Below are 19,116 nucleotides of genomic sequence, written 5' to 3'. Positions count from 1 at the left end.
GCGGCACACACATGCTGAGGCGCCCCTCGCACGCCCTGTCTAATATAGTGGACATGCACACTCTCTCTCTCCAAGCTGCAATATCCATGCACAGACACACGTCCACGCACAGATGTACACATGGGAGCAAAACACACGTACGCGCAGTCTCACATTCACAAAAGCTACCAGGTAATTCGCATACACAGCCTCATAAACATACACACGCACACACATACGAATGCAAGGTAAGTGTTCCATGCATGATCTGTTCGCTCTCATCTGCATAAAGATTGAATACATGATAAAAATAAATAAAAATAAAGATACTAGGAACTGAGTCAATATATGTTCAAATTTAAATGTGCATCATCTGGAATGGCTCAGCTTGGGTCCTTTTGCAGAAACCGCACCTGACTTCTGTTGCCATAGTTTCTATTATGTGTAAACCGCAGAGTAAAAAAAAAAAGGCACATAGTTAAGTCCACAGCCTGTATAATAAGCACTGCCAACTTGGTGTTTCAATAAGCTTAATGTAAAACTAATAAACACAATCAGTGTAGAGGTTATTCTGTTTTTTTCTTTTTCTTCTTTTTTTAAATGTGGCCAGGCATCAGGGTAGGATTTCCCAGAGGGATGGTTTAGCTGTTCGAGGCTCTCACTCCATCTATCTGTCTATTTTTCCTCCACTGTCGATGCTCTGAAGCATGCGTGAATGGTTGAGTCCACCCACAAATCGCAGGGACGTCCTGAAATAGTCAATGGGACCTGGAGGGGCTAAAGATCACTGCAGAAGAAGCCACTGAGGCCTTCCTGTCAAAGGCAGTGCTTTCAGGGGGCCAGGGGTGAGGGGGAGCCAGAGGGAGAGAGCCAGAGACATGACACACATTTCATTACACTTAGACCAACTGTGGGTTCAACTTAGAGCCCTGGATTTCCAATGGCGTCTCGAAGGATGGAGTAAGTGGAGGTGTAAGAGAATGGTTTTTACAAAGAACACAATGGGTAGGTGGACAAAGGCAGGCAGCTGGACTAATTGCTTGGGGGCTTGTAGGAATATTTTGCTAAGTACTTCGGTTTAAAGCTCAATTTGGTTGCGCACGTCACTCTGGTGAACATTAAATATAAATCTCACTCCAGCTGCAATTAAAAAAGGACATTGTGATTAAGAGGTATATTTTAGAATGTTTGCATATATTTGTATATTTATCTTTTAATATCTAAATAGGCGCAAAATTCTCTCTCAGCGACGTACTGTAACAACAAACCTCCCGTCATCATTGCTACATTATGGAGAATATAATTTGCAGTCTAACCTACTTTGCTTTACAAAGAAACGTCTATTTAAAATTCCTCGGAGTATTATCAAAAGGGCTATAGAATTACAAAACGCTATTATTATTGCTCGCTTGGGGGGAGCCCTCGCTCATTAAGCTTCTAAGATGTCGTGGGTTTTGATTATTCTATCAGCTTCATTTTCTTATTATAGTGACAAACTCCTGCTATTTTGTTGCCAATCTCCTTCCAGCTGTCATATCTTTTGAAAGATCACAAAAAACCTTCAAACACACTTGTGATATGTCTTCAAATTCGCCAGACATCGCTTGATTCCCCCATTGAATTTGCAGGATTAACTTGAGGAAGAAACGTCTCATATTTCTTAACTGGTTGCTACGTCTGACATCAGAGCGTATGAGATTCAAGCATACTGGTATTGTCCAGGGGAGGGAACCCTCACTCTAACCGTCAGCGCTCCTCCAAGTGGGACAGAGATGATTAAAACACACCATGGCTGTGACTGACAGACTCCCCACCGCTTCTAGAAGATGACATGTCTCCAAGTCACACAGAAAAGCAACTCCTCTAATTTTAACTCTGACTACAACACCGACCCCCTCTGTCAAAACCCACAGAAAAAAAAAAACAGCCATGCTGAGATTCTTAACCACAATAAAAGTGCTAACAACTAAACAGAGAAATAAGTTTAAAAAACAACAATAGAGAAGGTGGAGACGAAAGGGGTGAGAAGGCGCCATTTCCCTCAGGTGCACACAAACAGCAGGAACCTGTGAGCTTGTGACAACACCTTCAAACATTTCTGTTACTTTCACAGAAATATCTGATGCTGGTGCTCCAATGTGATGCTTCCGCAGCAGTCTTCTCCCAGCGCACATTCGACTTGGCAAGTTGTTGGTTACCAAGAAGAAAAAAACACTCTCCTAATGGACTGCGTTTGACATTTGTCATGACAGGAATACAGTGAGAGGGGGAGAAAAAAGAGAAAAGAGGAGCGAGAGGTGGGAGGGGAAGAGGGAAATGGAGGAGTGGCAGAGGGTGATCGATGTGCGAAATTGTATGTGTGAAAAAAAATAATTCGGCGTTCTTTGGGTTCGTTGCAATTTTCATTTTTCCGCGATAAGGAGGACAGAGAGGGGGGGTTTCCTGTTATTGTCACGTTGTATAGAGAGCTCAGGGTCGCGTACTAAATGATTCACAGAAAACGGAATCTTTTACATTGGCGTCAGCAATTCAGCCAGGCGCCCTTGTGGGGGAATTCTTTTTGTGTGTTTTTATTGAAGTCTGCACTGAGCGCGCCCAAAAGCTCTGACAGGGGGCCCCCGAGGGCGCTTGTCTTCACCTCCAAATCATAAGATGGAGAGACGAAGCTCCCTCTGTGCTCTCAATTATACCCCTCAACACCCCCCTCTCGCGCACAGACTTGCAAACCTGCCCTCCCCGCCCCAAAAAAATAAAACAGAGGCAGAGAAGAAAAGCCTTCAGTAATACAGTCCCGGTGGAGGGCTCCGCGATCACTCTGCGCTGGTGTAACGGCTGACAGGCTCGGTGCGGCGGGTTCATTCCCTACGGTCTGTCAGAGTTGGTGCTACACCATGACGGTTAGTACTTCTCCGGGGATGTGCCTCCTTTGCCGGCCCCTGTGCCCCCCTCACATGACAGGCCCCTGCTTTGACCCATGGAAGTGCCGTGTCTTTGCCCCAATTACTGCTGCGGGCAGGTGTAACTCTGGGTCACGTGCCTCCTCATGTCTCTTCACCTTTCCCATTCTCCCTGATGAATGGGAGACCCATCTGAGGTTCCTGGCACGTTGGGGAGGAGAGGGACAAAAGGGGCAGAAGGAGGTGTGGGTGTTGCAAAAGGGTTGGTGTAATTTGATCAGAGGGCACAGCTGCATAAACAGGGGTATCGAGGAATTTCTGTCAGCTTGATGGAATTGACTTTGCATGAATGGCCCCTCTTTTCCCCTCCGAAATGGCCCATTTTCCACATGTCTCAATGAATATGACAACAGCTCCAACAATATGAGCGTGATACTGGAACTGCAACACCAGCTATGGGTAGCTTGAGTCTTTTTTTTCCCCGAGCTGTGAAATTCTCCCTCGCTGGCCGTCTTTGCTAAAGACCTCATCCAAGTCCTGCTGCCTGCCCTGTCAAAAGCAGCCCCATCGTCTCTAAAACGCCCAAACAAAATAAACCAACAACCGCTGGCAGGGTCAGAGGGCAGCTGCTCTGGGTGCCTGGACTCTGGCAGGGCCCTCTGATTGGTGGAAAGGGCAGTGAGTAAAAGGGATTCTTTTCAAAGTGAAATCTCCAGCTGATGGCTTAGAGCTCCACATCCCACAGTTTGTTTCTCTTGCTGCTGTCAGGAGTTTTGCCCGAGCCATTTGGAAGGATTAGAAAAAGTGGGGGAAGAAAAAAAAAACTCAACTGGGCAGATCGTGTGTACTGTAGGATCTGAGCGATGGCTCCAGGACCCCTCGGAGAGTGATAAACCTTTGACCTTGACAGCCCCCTGTGGTGACCCCTGACCTCTGGCTTTGTGCCACAGACTCAGTGAGACAGGTGCAGGCAGGAGAGTGACCACACCCCCAGTGTCCAGGCAAAAATCTCCCTCATCTGACCTAGCATCTGATGGTCTGGACTCTCAAACAAAAACTAAAATCCAAAAACCAACCAGACGCACAACAGCTGATGTTGCCGAGTAACATTATTATTAGATTGTGACAAATATTCTGTACAGTTAGTGAACCAATACTGCAAAATCTATATCAATAGATTAATTTATGACACGGCTAGAATGAATCAGTTAAAAGAGAAATGGGAGAGACAAATCTGGTATTGGTAGAGAAGCTCTTAATGGAAGCTGAGGAAGGTTTATAAATGGATGAATTCTCTCTCTTTTTTAACGTAAGTAAATAAGTGTGAATATTATCAAAGTGGAGGAGTGTGGCGAGTGGAAGCACAGTGACACATCACACGGCCTCGTTTTCTACTCCGCAGCGGGCACTAGCTCCAAGGTCGCGCCAGTCCGCGCCAGCCTTTCTGCAGATCCATTTCCTCTCCCTAGGCACTTCCCTCATGTTGTTGGCCCAGTGATTCAGTGCCTTGCATTAAGAGCAATTCACCTGCCTCCGGCGTCCCAGTGGCACAGGTCCCCTGGGGAAACCAGGTGGAGCATAAAAAAAAAGTTCCACATATGGTAAAGTCAAGCTGCTCGGAGGCTGCCGAGTGTCTGCTGTGGGGATAGAGGCTCCTAAAAGGCCCAGCTGGTACTTGGAAAAGGGCTTCTGCATTACTACACCTCAGTGTCAGTATGGGCTCCCCTTTGGAAAGTGCTGGCCGGCGCACATGACCAGCCATTTTAGATTTCTCCCTCTACCCTGCCTCATCCCTCACTCCCTCCCGCCTTCCAACTGGTTCTGTATCCAATTGAACATTTGGTCCTCCACTGCTGGTTAATCAAATTCCTCCATCTGGCCCCCCTATCCCTGTGGAACAGAAAAGGTGCAGCCTGAGCCCGGGTCCAAGTGCATATTGGGAGGGAGAAGGGGGATGGGGGGGGGGGGTGTGGAGACAGGGACTGCCTACCTAACTTACACAGCCCAGTCAACTAGATCAGGTAGAGAGCACGAGGCCAGGCCTGATCGTTTTGGGCAAACAGGAACAGCTTGGGACTAAGTATCAGAGCCCTGCTGTTCATATGGAGCTCAGGGACAGCAGTGGGTTCATATGACAGTAGGAGGGTTTTATGAGCTAATACCTCCACATACACTGTAGAATACAGAGTAGTGTGGAGCCTAAGTACTACTGGCTACAACAGAAGGGAAGAACTGCCCTGGTACTCTGATGTTATTTAGTCTCCGTGGCAGTAGAGGGCAGTGCTCCTGAAAGAGACGGCTCAGGAACAAAGAAAAAAGGGAGAAAAAGGGGGAATAAAGATATTTGTGTTAAAACTGCAAGTTTGATTGTTGTCTTCCTACACTGCTTCCTTGAGTTCAAGGTAGCAGTGTGGCAGTTACTAAGCAGTGTCTAAGCCAGTCCTCTGATCAAAAAGAGCTATCTTGAGATATCACACAAAGCCAGCAGTGATCTTTTAATCCCCCAGAGAGACGGTGTAGCCTTCACAAAATATCTCCTTAACTACATATTTATTAGAAGAGACCTTTCAAACAGCAGTCCTGCCGCACAAAGTTAAACAGGTTTTTAAAGTGCAGTCGCTTTCACAAAAAGGCTCCGCTTACAACTGTGACATATCCAGCTGATCACGTCTGCTCCCCGCTCTGATTCAGCAGGAGAACCTGAGGCGAGGTGAAGGCGGGGACATGAAACGAGTCACACGTACGGAAACACATGGCATCTCGAGTGCTAGCTCTACCCGTCCATAACGTCTATTGTACAATTTCTATTCATGTCCAACCATCCCTTCCCCTGCCAGGTGGCAAAACATGTGTCAATAATTAAACTGCTTTTACATAACAGGATACAGGAACACAATGCAATTTGCTCCCCATATTTCATTGGGCCTTTATGAAAGCACATGAGAGAGTGTAATTAATCAAACCACTGGAATATGTGAACGGCAATTTCCACTTAATGGCACTTACAGGGATTGGGTCCCTTAAGCACCACGTTCTGTCTACCAAACGAGCGGGATTCATTTTCATCTTCATAGTTCAGACAATAAAACCTGGCGTGGATGTTAAACAACACCCATTTGACATTAGGAAATCTAAAAAAAACCATCAGATTGGGTCCATGTGGCCTGGTCCGGTGCTTTCGGTCGCACCACGACTGCGATATGCTTAGCTCAAGGTTGAGGATGAATCGATACAGTCATATGTGTAAGATCGTTATGCTTGGACTTCAGAAATTAATATTCTTTTTTAATGATCTTGCTTTGACCTCAAACCTGAGTGTATGTTCTGTATTCACTTAACCACAGGAGGCTAACCGCCTCCCAGCCACGGACAGGAAGAGGATCATTCACTGCTTTTAGTGGCTTTCTGTGAGAAGATGGTCCTAGTCTAAATGGCACCCATGTCCCTAAAAGTGTTTCTCTCCCCACCCCCCCCACATCTCGTTCTCTCTCCCTCTGCCTCTCCAAAGACTCCTCTAAGTGCAGCATCTTGTTTCAGTAATTCAGCCAGGGCAGAGACAGTGGAGAGAGGAAAGTCATCGATTTCTCTCTCATTTGGTTCCTCCTAGACTTGCTGTAAGGCCTCTTGGGGAGTTCTGGACTATTGGACAGGACAATGTTATGGGAAAGAGTGTCATTGCGTTTAAGGTCATCGTTACACCAAGGCTTCATTTTGAGTGTATTTTTATTGGTGTGTGGAACAAAGTAGACAAACAAACAATGCTGCTGCCATTTCCAGGACGGCAGACATCAAGATATGCCCTCCCTTTTCATAACGGCATCGCCGCTCTGAATGATAGACAAAGATATCATGCACTACAGCAATGTGATCCACTGCAGAGATACACTCTGAAAATTTCAGCCGCGTACCAAGCTTTTAGTAAGGTCCATAGGTAAACCTTCTGTCTATAAAAAGGCACCATTGCTAAATAATTTAGAGGAAGTGCCTTTACTGGACTATTACTATTTCTGCTTCATATCATCTTTCCAAAATGAGGAAAAATAGGTGAGTGGAAAGAGAAACAGCCAAATGGCACGGACGAGAGGGGTTGGAATAATAGTGTGCCTTTGAGTTTCACTGCAATATTAGACATCCACCATCCTGCTAACTTTCATATAGCAAAAAGTATATTTCATCTTTTAAAATGAGAGTATATGTATATAATTTAAATAATCTGCATTAGAGATAGTATGGTGTATAGTGTATCAAAAGTAACAATTTCCAGCTGAAAACAGCAAAGAAATTACATCCCGTTTGTCCCAATAAGACTTTGCATTACTGGTCACTCCCAAAAAAGTCTTTCCTCGGCTCTTCAGCCTCCCTACCTGGCCCTATCAACAGGTTTGTGGTAGGTTTAGCACCCTGTCTCCAGTTTGCATCGCCTCTGTATTTGGGCCCTTTCTCATTACTAATCGTTCATTCTGTGTTTCAACTCCACACCGGCCTGCTAAATTCTTAATAACAGTCTGTGACTCTCAGGTTGAGCCTCCATTCATTTACATCTGATTGAGATATTCCTGCACAAAACCAATTAAAAATCTAGTCCAACTACCTGCAGATCTTGGCATGTATTATTTTCAAAATAGAGATCAATCTCGTGTGTCATTACGAGTGCGGCAGCTGCAATACAAACAAGACAAATCTATCTATTGTTTATTACCTCCTCGGGCTTTTTACCCAGAGGGCAGAATAAGAGAGGGAGGGGCAGAGGTCAGCGTAATTACCATTCCCTCCCTCCTTGGAGTCAGACAGTACTAAGACATGCATTGGCAAATTCCATGGCAGCATCGTATATCACATTACCATAAAGCCCCAAAGAGCTAACCTTTGTTCAATTCCATTTGATTCTAAGAGAGGAAAACAGTCTCACTGACAGCCCCATCCACCCTCAGTGTTTCATGAGTTCAGTTGTTTGTCTTTCAGTCTTGTGACTGCTCTTGCTAAAGATGTGCTATTCCAAAAATAAAGCGTCAGGGGACATGGGGGATCATTGAATCATCCTGGGTAGAATATCACATCATCTGGAGAGCTTCAAGGTTCAATCTCAAACTCTGCCTGGGAGAGAAAGACAGTTTGTCTTGAAAATATCACACCATGTTTAGCGCCTAGCCATTTTATATATGTGGTCTACTACAATAATATACATTACATGTTTTCTCACATTATGATTAACAGTTACACTGATTTATATTTGTGTCTGTGATAATTAATTGTGAGCTCCTGGTGTTACAGAATTCACCTGGAAGCACTCTCCATTTCGGCTTCTGTTGACGAACAACAAAGCGCTTGCATTTGCAGCATCAGTACACTCTAATATGCCTATTGACTGGAAATGAGAGCACCAGTGCTGACAGAATGTGAAATACTGTTACTGAGCAGAGGAGGCTTAGTGGCGATGTCTTCAGTCATGCTTAAAACCAGTGTCTTTCGCTCTTAGTGGCAATATTTAGGTGCCACGGAAGGATAAATGTTGCTACGGAGGATAAAAGAGACAGGGCAAATAGTATGCTGACACATAGAAAGCAATGCATAGACGTGAGAAATGTAGACAACATAGACTAAAGGAATAAAAACACAGGAGTGGGCAAAGAGAGCAAAAGAAAGCCAAAGTGGAGCGATAGAAAAAGAAAAGAAAGAAAGAAAGAAAGAAAAAGAGATCTGTGAATTCCTCCTTCCTCCCGTGAGACCTCCCTTGATGCCAAGCATTCATCATCCAGCCTCTAATATCAGTTATTCTGTGGCTCCTCTGCTTACAGCAGAATTAATTTCTGCTTTAATTACTCTCATCGGCGGAATGCTGATGAAGGAGAGGGACGAGGCATTCTGGGACTCGGGCCTCATTCCACCGCTTTAATTTGAATGAATTCCACCCGGAGACGCTGGCAAACAACTGGCAGCCGAGCCCCGGGAGCCACTCTGGGACTGCGCAGAAGAGCTGCAGCCGTGGCCCCCACCAACCTAGCTACCTTGTGTGTGCGTGCTTGTGTGCGCTTTGCTCGCTTGTGTGTATTACACGGAGCACGTTGATTGCGAGCGAGGCTGCGTGTTGAAGTGAAAAGGCAGGGAGAAAGAACACACAAGACAACAGATCAGATTGATGGATTGAGGGATGAGTGTGTGTACAGTATGTGAGCATGTTTACAGTGTATGTGCGTGGGCATGCGTGTACCTCAGTGCGCAGTGTGTGCATGTTTGCATTCATATGAATGAGCTCGGCAATATGGGGGTGAGAAAGTAGAGCTGTAAACGATTTCACACAGAGAGAGACAGTGAGAACAGATCCATATGGACACGAAACATATGAAATATGAAGAACATCACTGACTGCAGCCCACTGTGAAGCACAAGTGTTGGTTGGAGAGCAAAAAATCATTAATAGTTAATTTGATTATTCCAGATATGGCACATCATCCTCCCCAACAAACCATCAGTTTGTGCATCATACAAGAACCAGCAGTATAAAAAAGAAAAACTAGGAAATGACTGGATGAATAGAAAAGGGCTAGATGCACACAGTCCATGTTTGCATAATGAAAACAACTGCAGAAACAGTATAATATCACAGCAAAACCCGGCAGAGGAGCAGAGAGAGGGGCCATAATTGACTTTTCTCCAAGCCAGCTTGGTAGTTACAGAATGTAGCATATTGGATAAGGATTGTGATTGATTATGTGGGTCTGCCATACCGATTCGTTTGATTAAATGTAACCATGGGTTTCTTTTCCAAGCCCTAATGAAGCAGCAATTTGAAACTGAGAGACCGGAGGAGGCTGAGCCAGGCTGCCTTCAGCCCCACGTTGTCTATCTGTGTGTGTGTGTGTGTGTGTGTGTGTGTGTGTGTGTGTGTGTGTGTGTGAATGAATACAAGACTTCAAAACATGAATCATCACAGCATCCTGCCACTGTACCTCTTTTAGAATATTTTGCACATCTTTTTCGACTTTAAATCAATTATAAAAACTAACCAACTTATTTACAAAAACTCTTGATTCAATGCAAAAAAAGAAGTAGTGTTAAGCATTAGTGTTCTGCTGCCGGGATAGCCTGAAATAATAGCAAGATTGAAATTCAATGAATAATTGTGTGGCATGAATCTCTGCAGGGAAACACACATATCCCCTCACAGCAGAGTAACATAACTGTAATTAATATGTATGCTTGTATTGTATACGAGGAAGTTGCTCACAATCTGGGGTGAGTTTTTAAAACCCACATGAATCCAGTAGCGCTTTTTAGACTTCATTCCACACAACAATTCATCTCCTCCAATTTGATGTTCCGAAGCCATCCCTCCTCCAGCTCAGCAGAGGGCGGGGAGGTAGGTGGGTGTGACCTCCACTGACCCTGAAACCTCTGGACAGGTGGGCGGTGGCCTACGTGCACTGTCCGTTTTGGCAGCAGCTCTCTCCCACTCCCCGGCAGGGAGCTCAGGCCATGATGAGCAGCTGGGTCGCAAACACTAAGCACATTAATATCTTCTTAATGATAATAATCATTATGGCATAAGCACCTTCCCCAAAGTGGGAAGGCTCGCGGATTGTGCCAGAGTAGCATCGTCGTTAAGGTAAAAAAAAAAAAAAAAAAAAAACGGAGATGAAATGACTCTTTTAATGGGCAGCAACTTACAGCCACCAGTATAATGCAGACACTAATGTAATAATGTGATAATGAGATACACCGAAGTCGTTAGGGAGACCAAAAACTCAATGAGAGCGGATGAATAAATAAAATCTGTACTTGAAACTGAGGTTGACACAATTAACACTGCAGAAATACATTATATGATACATACCGCATGCTAATATGGACTTGACTGTATTACAGATATGTTTTAATGAGTACAAACTATCTCTAAGACTTCCGCACACTACTAGGCCTCATTTCGGAGTCACAGGAGTGCCTCACCACCTTGTATCCCTGTGCCTTTGAATCCATGAAGTGCTACAGCATTTCCCATATACTCGCCTCATTTAATATAACTGTCAGTATTCACCTATCACAGGCCATTATCTGTCTCATCCGCGTTCATTATTGAAGCTAATGATCTGTTGTCCTCGCTGCTCCCCATTGAAGGAGGACTACATTAAAAGTCTCTTACTAACTTAATTAGTAATTATAAATGTTAAAGATTAATCAGAGAGTGAGTGGCTTAAGGTTTGCGTCTCTAGGCGGCGGTGGGACAAATGGAGAGACAAAGAGGCCATGTCGCTTCAGTGTGCTGGAAATGGAACGAGACGTATAAAAAGAGTGGAAGTCTGACCATTTCACCTCTGATGAGCGTCACGTGTGTTTTAGCAGTGCGGTTGCACAAAAATACAACGCCATACTATTTCAAAATTCAAAAATGTCTCATGTACAGTGAGAGCTCATGGACTTGAGACGGTCTTTAAGCTACAATTCTTCCAGCCAAATATAGATTGTTGTTTCATTTCTATAATCTACAAGCACTACTGTAGTGGATGTAATGCTGTTACAGGAAGCAGCATTTAATATGGTAACCTATGATGCATGCAGTACTCACATTATCTCTTTCTAACAAGATGGAAATAGATCCCTTAATTAAATCCTGGGTGTACACTAATTCCTTACTAAATCTGCACCACTCTGACAATTCCACATCAGCAGCACCGTGTACTCCAGTAAACATATAAGCACTGATATCAACATTAAACCTTAATAACTAATATAGCTTTCATCCAGGGAGTTCCTGTGTGATTTCCATTAATGTGTGTGTGTATGTGTGTGTAGGGGGGGGGATCGCCCAAGACCATCTCCCCGTTTTCCGGTGCATGTTGACGCTCAAGCCAGGGGGTCGGTACTCTCGGTGCGGGAGGGAAAACAAGGAGTAACTTTAGCTGTGCTGAGTTGTGGGATGGAAGAGATGCAAATTGCTCTTCCGCCTGAACTGCAACCATATGTATAAGAGAAACTGTTTGAATGTAAAAAATTGTGAAGTTGGAGGATGTGTACTGGGCTCAAAGTGAATTTTACAGTAAACAACGATTGGTATCCATTTCGCAGCTCTGCCCTCTCTCTCTTGTAGAGGAGAAATGGCGGTGCTTTGACTGTTGAGCAGGGAGTCCTATCACACAAGACACACAGAGTGGGGTGATGGCGGGGGGCTGGCCGGTGGCCCGCAGCACCTGAAACCTATTAGAGAGCTTTGGAACATTCCACAGGGTTCTTCCACTTTGGCCAGAGGGCATCGTAAAGGTCCTCGCAGAGAGGGTCGGTGCGACTCAGACGCCGACAGACAGCCAGCAAGGTGAAACACTAAAACGTGCGTGACATCCGAGTATAAATACATATAGAGAGAGAGAGAAAGAGAGAGAGAGAGATAGAGTATATATGATGGCAGTCATTTGGAAGAAAACATGCCGCTTCCACCAGATCCCTAACTTGCCTGTTGTCCCTGCTGAAATGAAAAAAAGTGCTCTACGGACAATGATAACATTTTCTGCACTTAGACTCACATGGAATTTGTCTTCATAAAGGAACACTATGATTAAAACATTTACCATTGGCAAGCCAAGCAAAACTTTTATCAACTTTTTATCAAATGGTTTGCCATCTGGACTTAAAACAGTAGGGGCCCAATAGTGCGCTGACACTAAAAACAAACATGCATAAACACACACAACCTGCTGCCAAATATCTTGCAGATAGCCTTATCTTCTCCGCTATGTGTGTGTGTGTGTGTGTGTATATGTGTTTTAGTGGTACCAAGGCCCATCTCTTTGGCTGGATCTGTGTCGATGCCTCAGTGTTATGCTCACTGGGTTTAGCTCTATGGGTGTCTGTGGCCTCTCCTCTGGCCGCCCGTGTCCATTTGCTCTGCGGGTATGGCAGGCCTGAGCTGACAGATGGCCGCCCCTCTCCATTCCGCTCCAGAGTAACACAGTAACTGGTTTTTCCTCCGCCGTTGACCTTGCCACAGCCAGCCAGCAATCCAGGCTGGCACTCGGCCTGTCGAACAGGAGGGTAATGAAGTCCAGCGCTGCTCACATGATTATTAAGGCTTTGACGCTGGGGGGCCTTTCAGAACCCTATCCCCCTCCCCTCTCCTCCCTTGTCTGCCATTCACACAGCCAAAGTTCGATGAGGATAGTAATTCGTTACACGGTACTTTGTAAAACCACCATTGCGCACTATAAAGAGAGCTAAAACTTTTTGGGGGGGAAACTCTTTTGGAGTCTGTTTGCATTCTAAAACAAACCTCTCCACACCTATGAAGCATACTTAACAACAATTTAGTGAACAACATTGAGACTCTGTCCTATTCAGTAGCACATGAGAGCTACTGGTGTCCCAGCGTGCATGTCATTCCACAAACACACCGAGTAAGAGCCACGACACAAAGTTAGATCAAATCTGTCACACTGCTATTGGTGCTGACAACCTCTAAAAGCAATGCAGCTCAGCAGCAGCGCTCCACTTGACTCTCACTGTAATTCCCCCTTACCACAAGCATCTCTAGGCACGCTCGGAACCCCGGTCCCATCAGGGCCAGGCTGGGATTTGAGAGGTGTAGGTTGCAGTGCTGACCTTTACTAAGGCAGGACTGTCTGTTTGCACTTCTCCCATAAGCCCCCCTCCAGTCAGACTGCTAAGCAACCCCATCAGGCCAGGGGTGCGCGTGCACCTACGGCCTCGGTGACATCTCGGAGACCACTGGGAGGTAGAGTAATGCAGAGGTTAATTCTGATCATCCAGTATTTATGGGCTTCACTTCAGAACAAGGGTTGGCATTAACACTCTAAAGGAGACATCCCTCCTGTATATCAATAAAACATAGCCAGAAGCACAGGAAGCGCCTACCTTTATTCAGGTCGCCCAAGTCCCCAAGTAGACTTGCATAGGAGGTTTTTTTTACATTCATTAGACGATGTCTTAAAAATTCAAAAATAGAATTTTAGGATTCATACAAATCTGTATTATTTTGTGGAATTCATGTTTTACAATGACTAGCTCAATACATGAGCTCAACCAATCACGGGAAGGAATTTGCTCCAGATTGCCATGGTGACATCAACCTACCAATTGCAATGCAGCAAGGGGCAGCGAGTGTTCGTTCCGAGTTTGTACAAACAGGCTGTATGAACTGAGAGCATCAGATATTTTCTCACATGTTGGCCTAGTCTGTGAAGTGTGGGGAAATGTCAGGAAAATCAATAGATAAGGACCACATCAGCCTGAGCTTGTCTGGCCTAGCAACAGAGCATCCCCATGGTGATGTCAATTACCTCTGCTTTACAACAAAAACACCAGGAAGAGCAAAACAGTCTCTGCAATGCTGTAAAACTTTTAATGCAGTCTCCTGGTTACATTGAGGAATTTGTAAGAAACTTTGTTTTCCACCCAGACAGGTAGGTAACACAGTGAATGTGAGAATCTTATTGATGGGGTTTTTTTTTTGCAGCTCACTCCGTTTTCTATTCTCCTCATGGACGCCACATTAGTCAGGGAGAGGTATAATGTAACGAGCAGTAAGGTGCGCATAATTGCATATTAGCAGCAACACACTTGGCTGCACGGGAGGTGACTGCGCTAACGAACAGAGAGGCGTTATTAATCACCAATTAATAAAAGCAGGCAGATATCACACTCACTATATGGCACGCATGGTTTCCTTTGTTTCCACTGGCTGGTCCAAGCCTGTTCTCTTATTTATTTCATAAGATTGATCCTGTTCCTGTGCCGTGTTGTCTATTGAGTTCTGACTCTGATCCAACCCCCTAGGAGTCAAATGAGGAGTGTTTGGCCATGTTTGTTAGCAGATTACACGTGTGTGTGTGTGTGTGTGTGTGTGTGTGTGTGTGTGTGTGTGTTGCTCTATGAATGAGGGAACACCAACAGACACTCCTAATCAAAGAGGATTACAGAAATAGAAGAAATAAAAGAATGAAAATACCAAATTCTGTTTATGCACAAGGACGAAAAAATAAACACTTAGAGTAGTAAATGTGTCGTCACCAGGGCAGAGACAGTGATGGAGACAGTGATGGAGACCATGTAATCAACACACACAGGCCAAGTTGCTCTAGGGGCCCAAGACAAGAGGATATGTGTCAAGGATAATTTGCGGCCTTTAGCAAAAAAAATAAAAACAAGCCTTCTAGCTTCAAATACTGTTACAGTGTGCCTCCTGTCTGTTGCCCCACTGACAGCCAACGCAGTGTGCTTTGCCAGGTTGGAGCGCAGTAAATATGAAAATGTGAGAGCTAGATAGTGAGGCAGGGGAAAATGGAGAGATAGCGGCCTGAGAGAGGGGGGGGGATGAGAGAACAGAGAGGAGGAGGAGAAACTAGAGGAGAGCTAAAGGCCTCTCTCTCGCTCGCTCTCCTCTCCAGCTCCGTAACGGCCCACAGTGCCTGCTTCACACAGAGCGGCCAGCTGTACAGCAAATGTGCCTTTCCCCTCTCCGCCCCCGAACCTTTCCACCCCTCCAGTGCCCCCCTCTGCCTGGGCCGACCAGGCCACCGGCTCCTCTCTGTGAGAGAAGGCTCCTCCCTGACTTGGCTTGGAGCTCAGTGCTGTCACCGACCCAAAAAAAATCCGTAGAGGTGACCCCAAAAACACTTTTCTGTGATGAGGTTTGGTGTGTTTGTTTACAGTTGTCCTTCGGAGCACTGCCACCTTGGCAGTAGCCGCTTGGAGCGGACAGGAGTGAGATGACAATTGAATTGAAAACAGATATAATAGGAAAGCAAAAACCCTTTTCACCTTTAAAAGCCTTTAAGACAGAGCCTGTGCTTCTAAAACATGTCAGGGCTCTGAAAATCCACACAGGGACATTTGAAACAGTGCGATAAATGGGCCAAACGTGCCCCCCCATGAGGCTCCAAATGTCATAGTTTACAGTGGGGTCAAAGTGAAGCAATGGGGTAGCATGATGGCATGCTGATAAAAACCAAACAGGCTTTTGTGTCAATGAAAGACCTTCAAAGGTCCTCTTAAAAAAAAAGAAGAAAAAAAGGACGACTTTGTGAAAGCGCTATGATTTTAAACATTTCTGTCCAAAGCAATTACTACAGATCAAGATGGCAAATTTAACTGCAGGACAGATTTGTTTTTTAATCTCAAGGAAAAAAAATAGAAATAAAAAGGTTTGATAGTGACTGCAGCAGCTGAAAGCTGTATAAATCTGTGTGTCTCTAGAGAAAAATCGGACACCCTCAATTCTGTAAGTGAGCCATGCCAAAAAAACTCTAAACTAAAGAGTGGCCAGCTGTCTTCTGGCCTGCTATTAAATTGCTCCTTGGATGGTGGCGATATCATTTTTTTCTCCATAGGAGTATCACACCAGGTCCCCAAACAGAGCGACCAGCTGTACAGCAAATGTGTACTGATCCATCTGGGCCCTAGCAGGCTGCGGCCTCCATCTTAAAACACGTGGGGCCATTCACAGGCTTGGCTGGGGCTGTTCTGCCACACACCCCTCTGCACCCATGGCCACCCCCTTCTCTTTCATTTACCTCTATTATCATAGTAAATGTTGAGTAGCTGGGCACCAGAGCTGTGCTTTAAGTCTGAAGCAGGACCGCCGTCGTCTGAGTGTAATGTCCAAGCATCAAAATGTGCTGGCAGTCGTACAGAAGAGGCAGCCACGAGCACCTCGGACCGATGAGAGAAAGTGGAGGGTGGAGACTGAGTGCACTTGGTTTAGGGAGACTATTGTATTACAAAGGCAGCTAATATGGACTTGTCTGGGTGAGACAGGCTCAGGTTTTGTTGTTCCATACACTTAGCACTATGGTTATGTCACGGCACATCACTATATATAGAGTTATCAGTGTGAACGGACACCATGGAGCGGGGCATGGATGAAAACAACACCCCTATGAATCCAGCGTCTGCTCCATTACCTACGCTAATAACGCTGACAGCTGAGCGGAGATGACCCCAGCCCCCTGTTTCCCCTCTCCTGTGCAGATGGCCATTAAAAGGAGAAAGTGTCCCCTTTTCAGTAGAGAAGGTATTTAGAGCTTTTCCTAATGACTATTTTTTTTTCTGTGTTTTTGGCCCAAATTGGCTTTGCAGTCATTACAGGCTGGATTGAATTTAACCCCATTCTACTTATTAAAAAGTGACCAATTCTTCAGAAGCTATATAAATCCAAGAGATCACCATTAGTGTTGTTACGCGATGCTGTTACCTTGATACAAAAGTTTTTCCATATGCCTCTTCAGTCAAATCTATTTTCTTTATTCAATTCAGTTCCATTTTAGTTTCTTTGTTTTACAAAATGTAGCCACTCCTTGACAACTTCATCTTTCTACTAAATTTTCATCACGATGAGTTTTGTTTTCTCCGCATTTTAGAGATCCCGAAACAAATGAATGTAACAGAAACCCTTTTGAGGAGTCTGATGAAACCTGTGATCATGTTGAATACAAAGCAACGGCATATCAGAGAAGTAAGACATCAGACAATAACCCAATCACCTATCCTCCTGTTATCTTAAGCTGTCTCAATTCCACTATTATGGGGGAACTGTGTGCTTGTACGGCTGACAGACATAAAATAACCAGTAGGGGGGTTTGTTTTCTACCCTCACAGTGTGCTCCGTGCCTGCCTTTGCGAGAGAAAGGACTAATGCTGGCATGGTACTGTATTAGGCACCCCCAGTAGAATAGTGGGTGAGCAGATCGCAAAGATGAATACAAAATACACACCTACACACTCTGAGCTCGTCTCTCTCCTTTGCAAATACACCGAAGCATCAAAATCACAAATCACATGCTTCTGATTGTTTATGCACAAACAGTGGGTCCCTGATAGAATTGCCTACCGGTCCTGATAGAATTGCCCACCGTGTTTAAATTCACCTGCGCCTAGAAGCGTGTCCCAAACAGAGAGGCGGTTTGGTTCCAGATCAATGAGTCTCTCTCCCACTGAAGACAACAGATAATGCAGTGTAATGAAAGAGCCGCCAAACGAGCTGAATAAATGAATGAATAAAGGAACGTGAGACTGGAATTCAGACGCCTACTTACTGCAGGCAAGAAAACCTGTTTTCCAATTGTCTGTTCTCTACAAATTATTCTGCCTGCATACAAATGACAACCAAAAGTGAAGACGTTTTGAAAATGTGGAGGTTAGTCTTACACCAGCACTCTTTGTTTAAGAATCTTGTCAAAGAAAATCAGAAATTTGAAATAATTTTGTGAAACACAATGTAATAAAATCAAATATCCATTTTTTCAGTTGATTTGACGTCATTAAATGTATGAAAGTATTTTACCAAATGTTGTATTCAGATCTCAGTCATCTGAACAGACTACTTAAGTGAAAAGGCACAATAAACAAACAAACAAAATAATGTACAGTAGCAATGTGGAGATTTTTCAAAAACTGTGGAATAATAGTTGGAATTTTAAACAGTTTTGGTATTTTAATATTTCAATAATCTGTATATTTCCACTACTTCAAACGACCTCCATTTAGAGTGGTTTGAAGTGGAGAGATTCTGCTCCACAAGCATGCACACGTACTATTTTATACCATTCACATGCATGGGGAAATGAAGGTGATGGGTTTATAAATGCACAACACTGGGGATGCAGTTGATGGTCAAAATATTAAAATAATTCCACCTATTTGGTGATGTGATCCAGATACTTGTGAGCCTGAATGAGACAGGGTCAAATATTTTATTACATATATCACATCAGTCCTTAGATTGTGATTCACCTTTTTAAAAATGTATGAAAAGACTATGTCTGAAATGTATTCAAAATAATCAAATACTTGTTAGGGGAATTTTCCTTAATGATTTGTATATTGTATAGATGATGGTCACAAAAATGAATCATTCCCTCTAACATTTAAATCGCACACCTATAAGCCAAATTGATTTAATTAATGTATGCTACAATGTAGAGAAATCTACAAATATATCTACAAAGATATTACACAAGGACTGTTTTAGTGACTTTGTTCTAGAAGTGCAACAGAGACCATAATGAATGAAAAAAAAAAAAAGAGTTATCTCCTACCCAGCATGTGGTTGGCCACATGGACTTGGATGTCCCATTCACTGTAGAACACCATCTGACATTTGATGCACTGGTATGTCTTCTTCTGAAAACAAGACCAAAAGGAAAGAGATTATTATAAACAACATAGCAATACAAAACAGTTTGTGAAACTCAGCATGTTTTAATGAACTTTTCAACCTAATTCAATGCGATACTAAATA

At 44.2% G+C, this 19,116-nt stretch overlaps 1 protein-coding gene across 6 annotated transcripts in view; it reads right to left on the bottom strand.

The window, feature by feature from the left end:
- The window catches only part of LOC137892417 (zinc finger protein 521-like), a 91,287-nt gene that overhangs the window by 27,659 nt on the left and 44,512 nt on the right, over positions 1-19,116 (bottom strand). For 4 of the 6 annotated variants that reach the window (XM_068737511.1, XM_068737512.1, XM_068737506.1 and 1 more), the window contains exons 5-6: positions 18,914-18,998; positions 18,512-18,544 (exon numbers count right to left, since the gene is read on the bottom strand). In XM_068737511.1, the coding sequence (XP_068593612.1) occupies positions 18,512-18,544; positions 18,914-18,998 (118 nt within the window). The remainder of the gene's footprint in view (positions 1-18,511; positions 18,545-18,913; positions 18,999-19,116) is intronic. The other 2 variants (XM_068737508.1, XM_068737510.1) reach the window with 2 other exon arrangements.

Source organism: Cebidichthys violaceus, unplaced genomic scaffold, assembly GCF_023349555.1.
Source record: "Cebidichthys violaceus isolate CVI_PGR_0920_01 unplaced genomic scaffold, fCebVio1.0.p SCAF_8, whole genome shotgun sequence".
Lineage (NCBI taxonomy): Eukaryota > Metazoa > Chordata > Actinopteri > Perciformes > Stichaeidae > Cebidichthys > Cebidichthys violaceus.
This window is presented reverse-complemented; position numbering and strand designations above follow the sequence as displayed.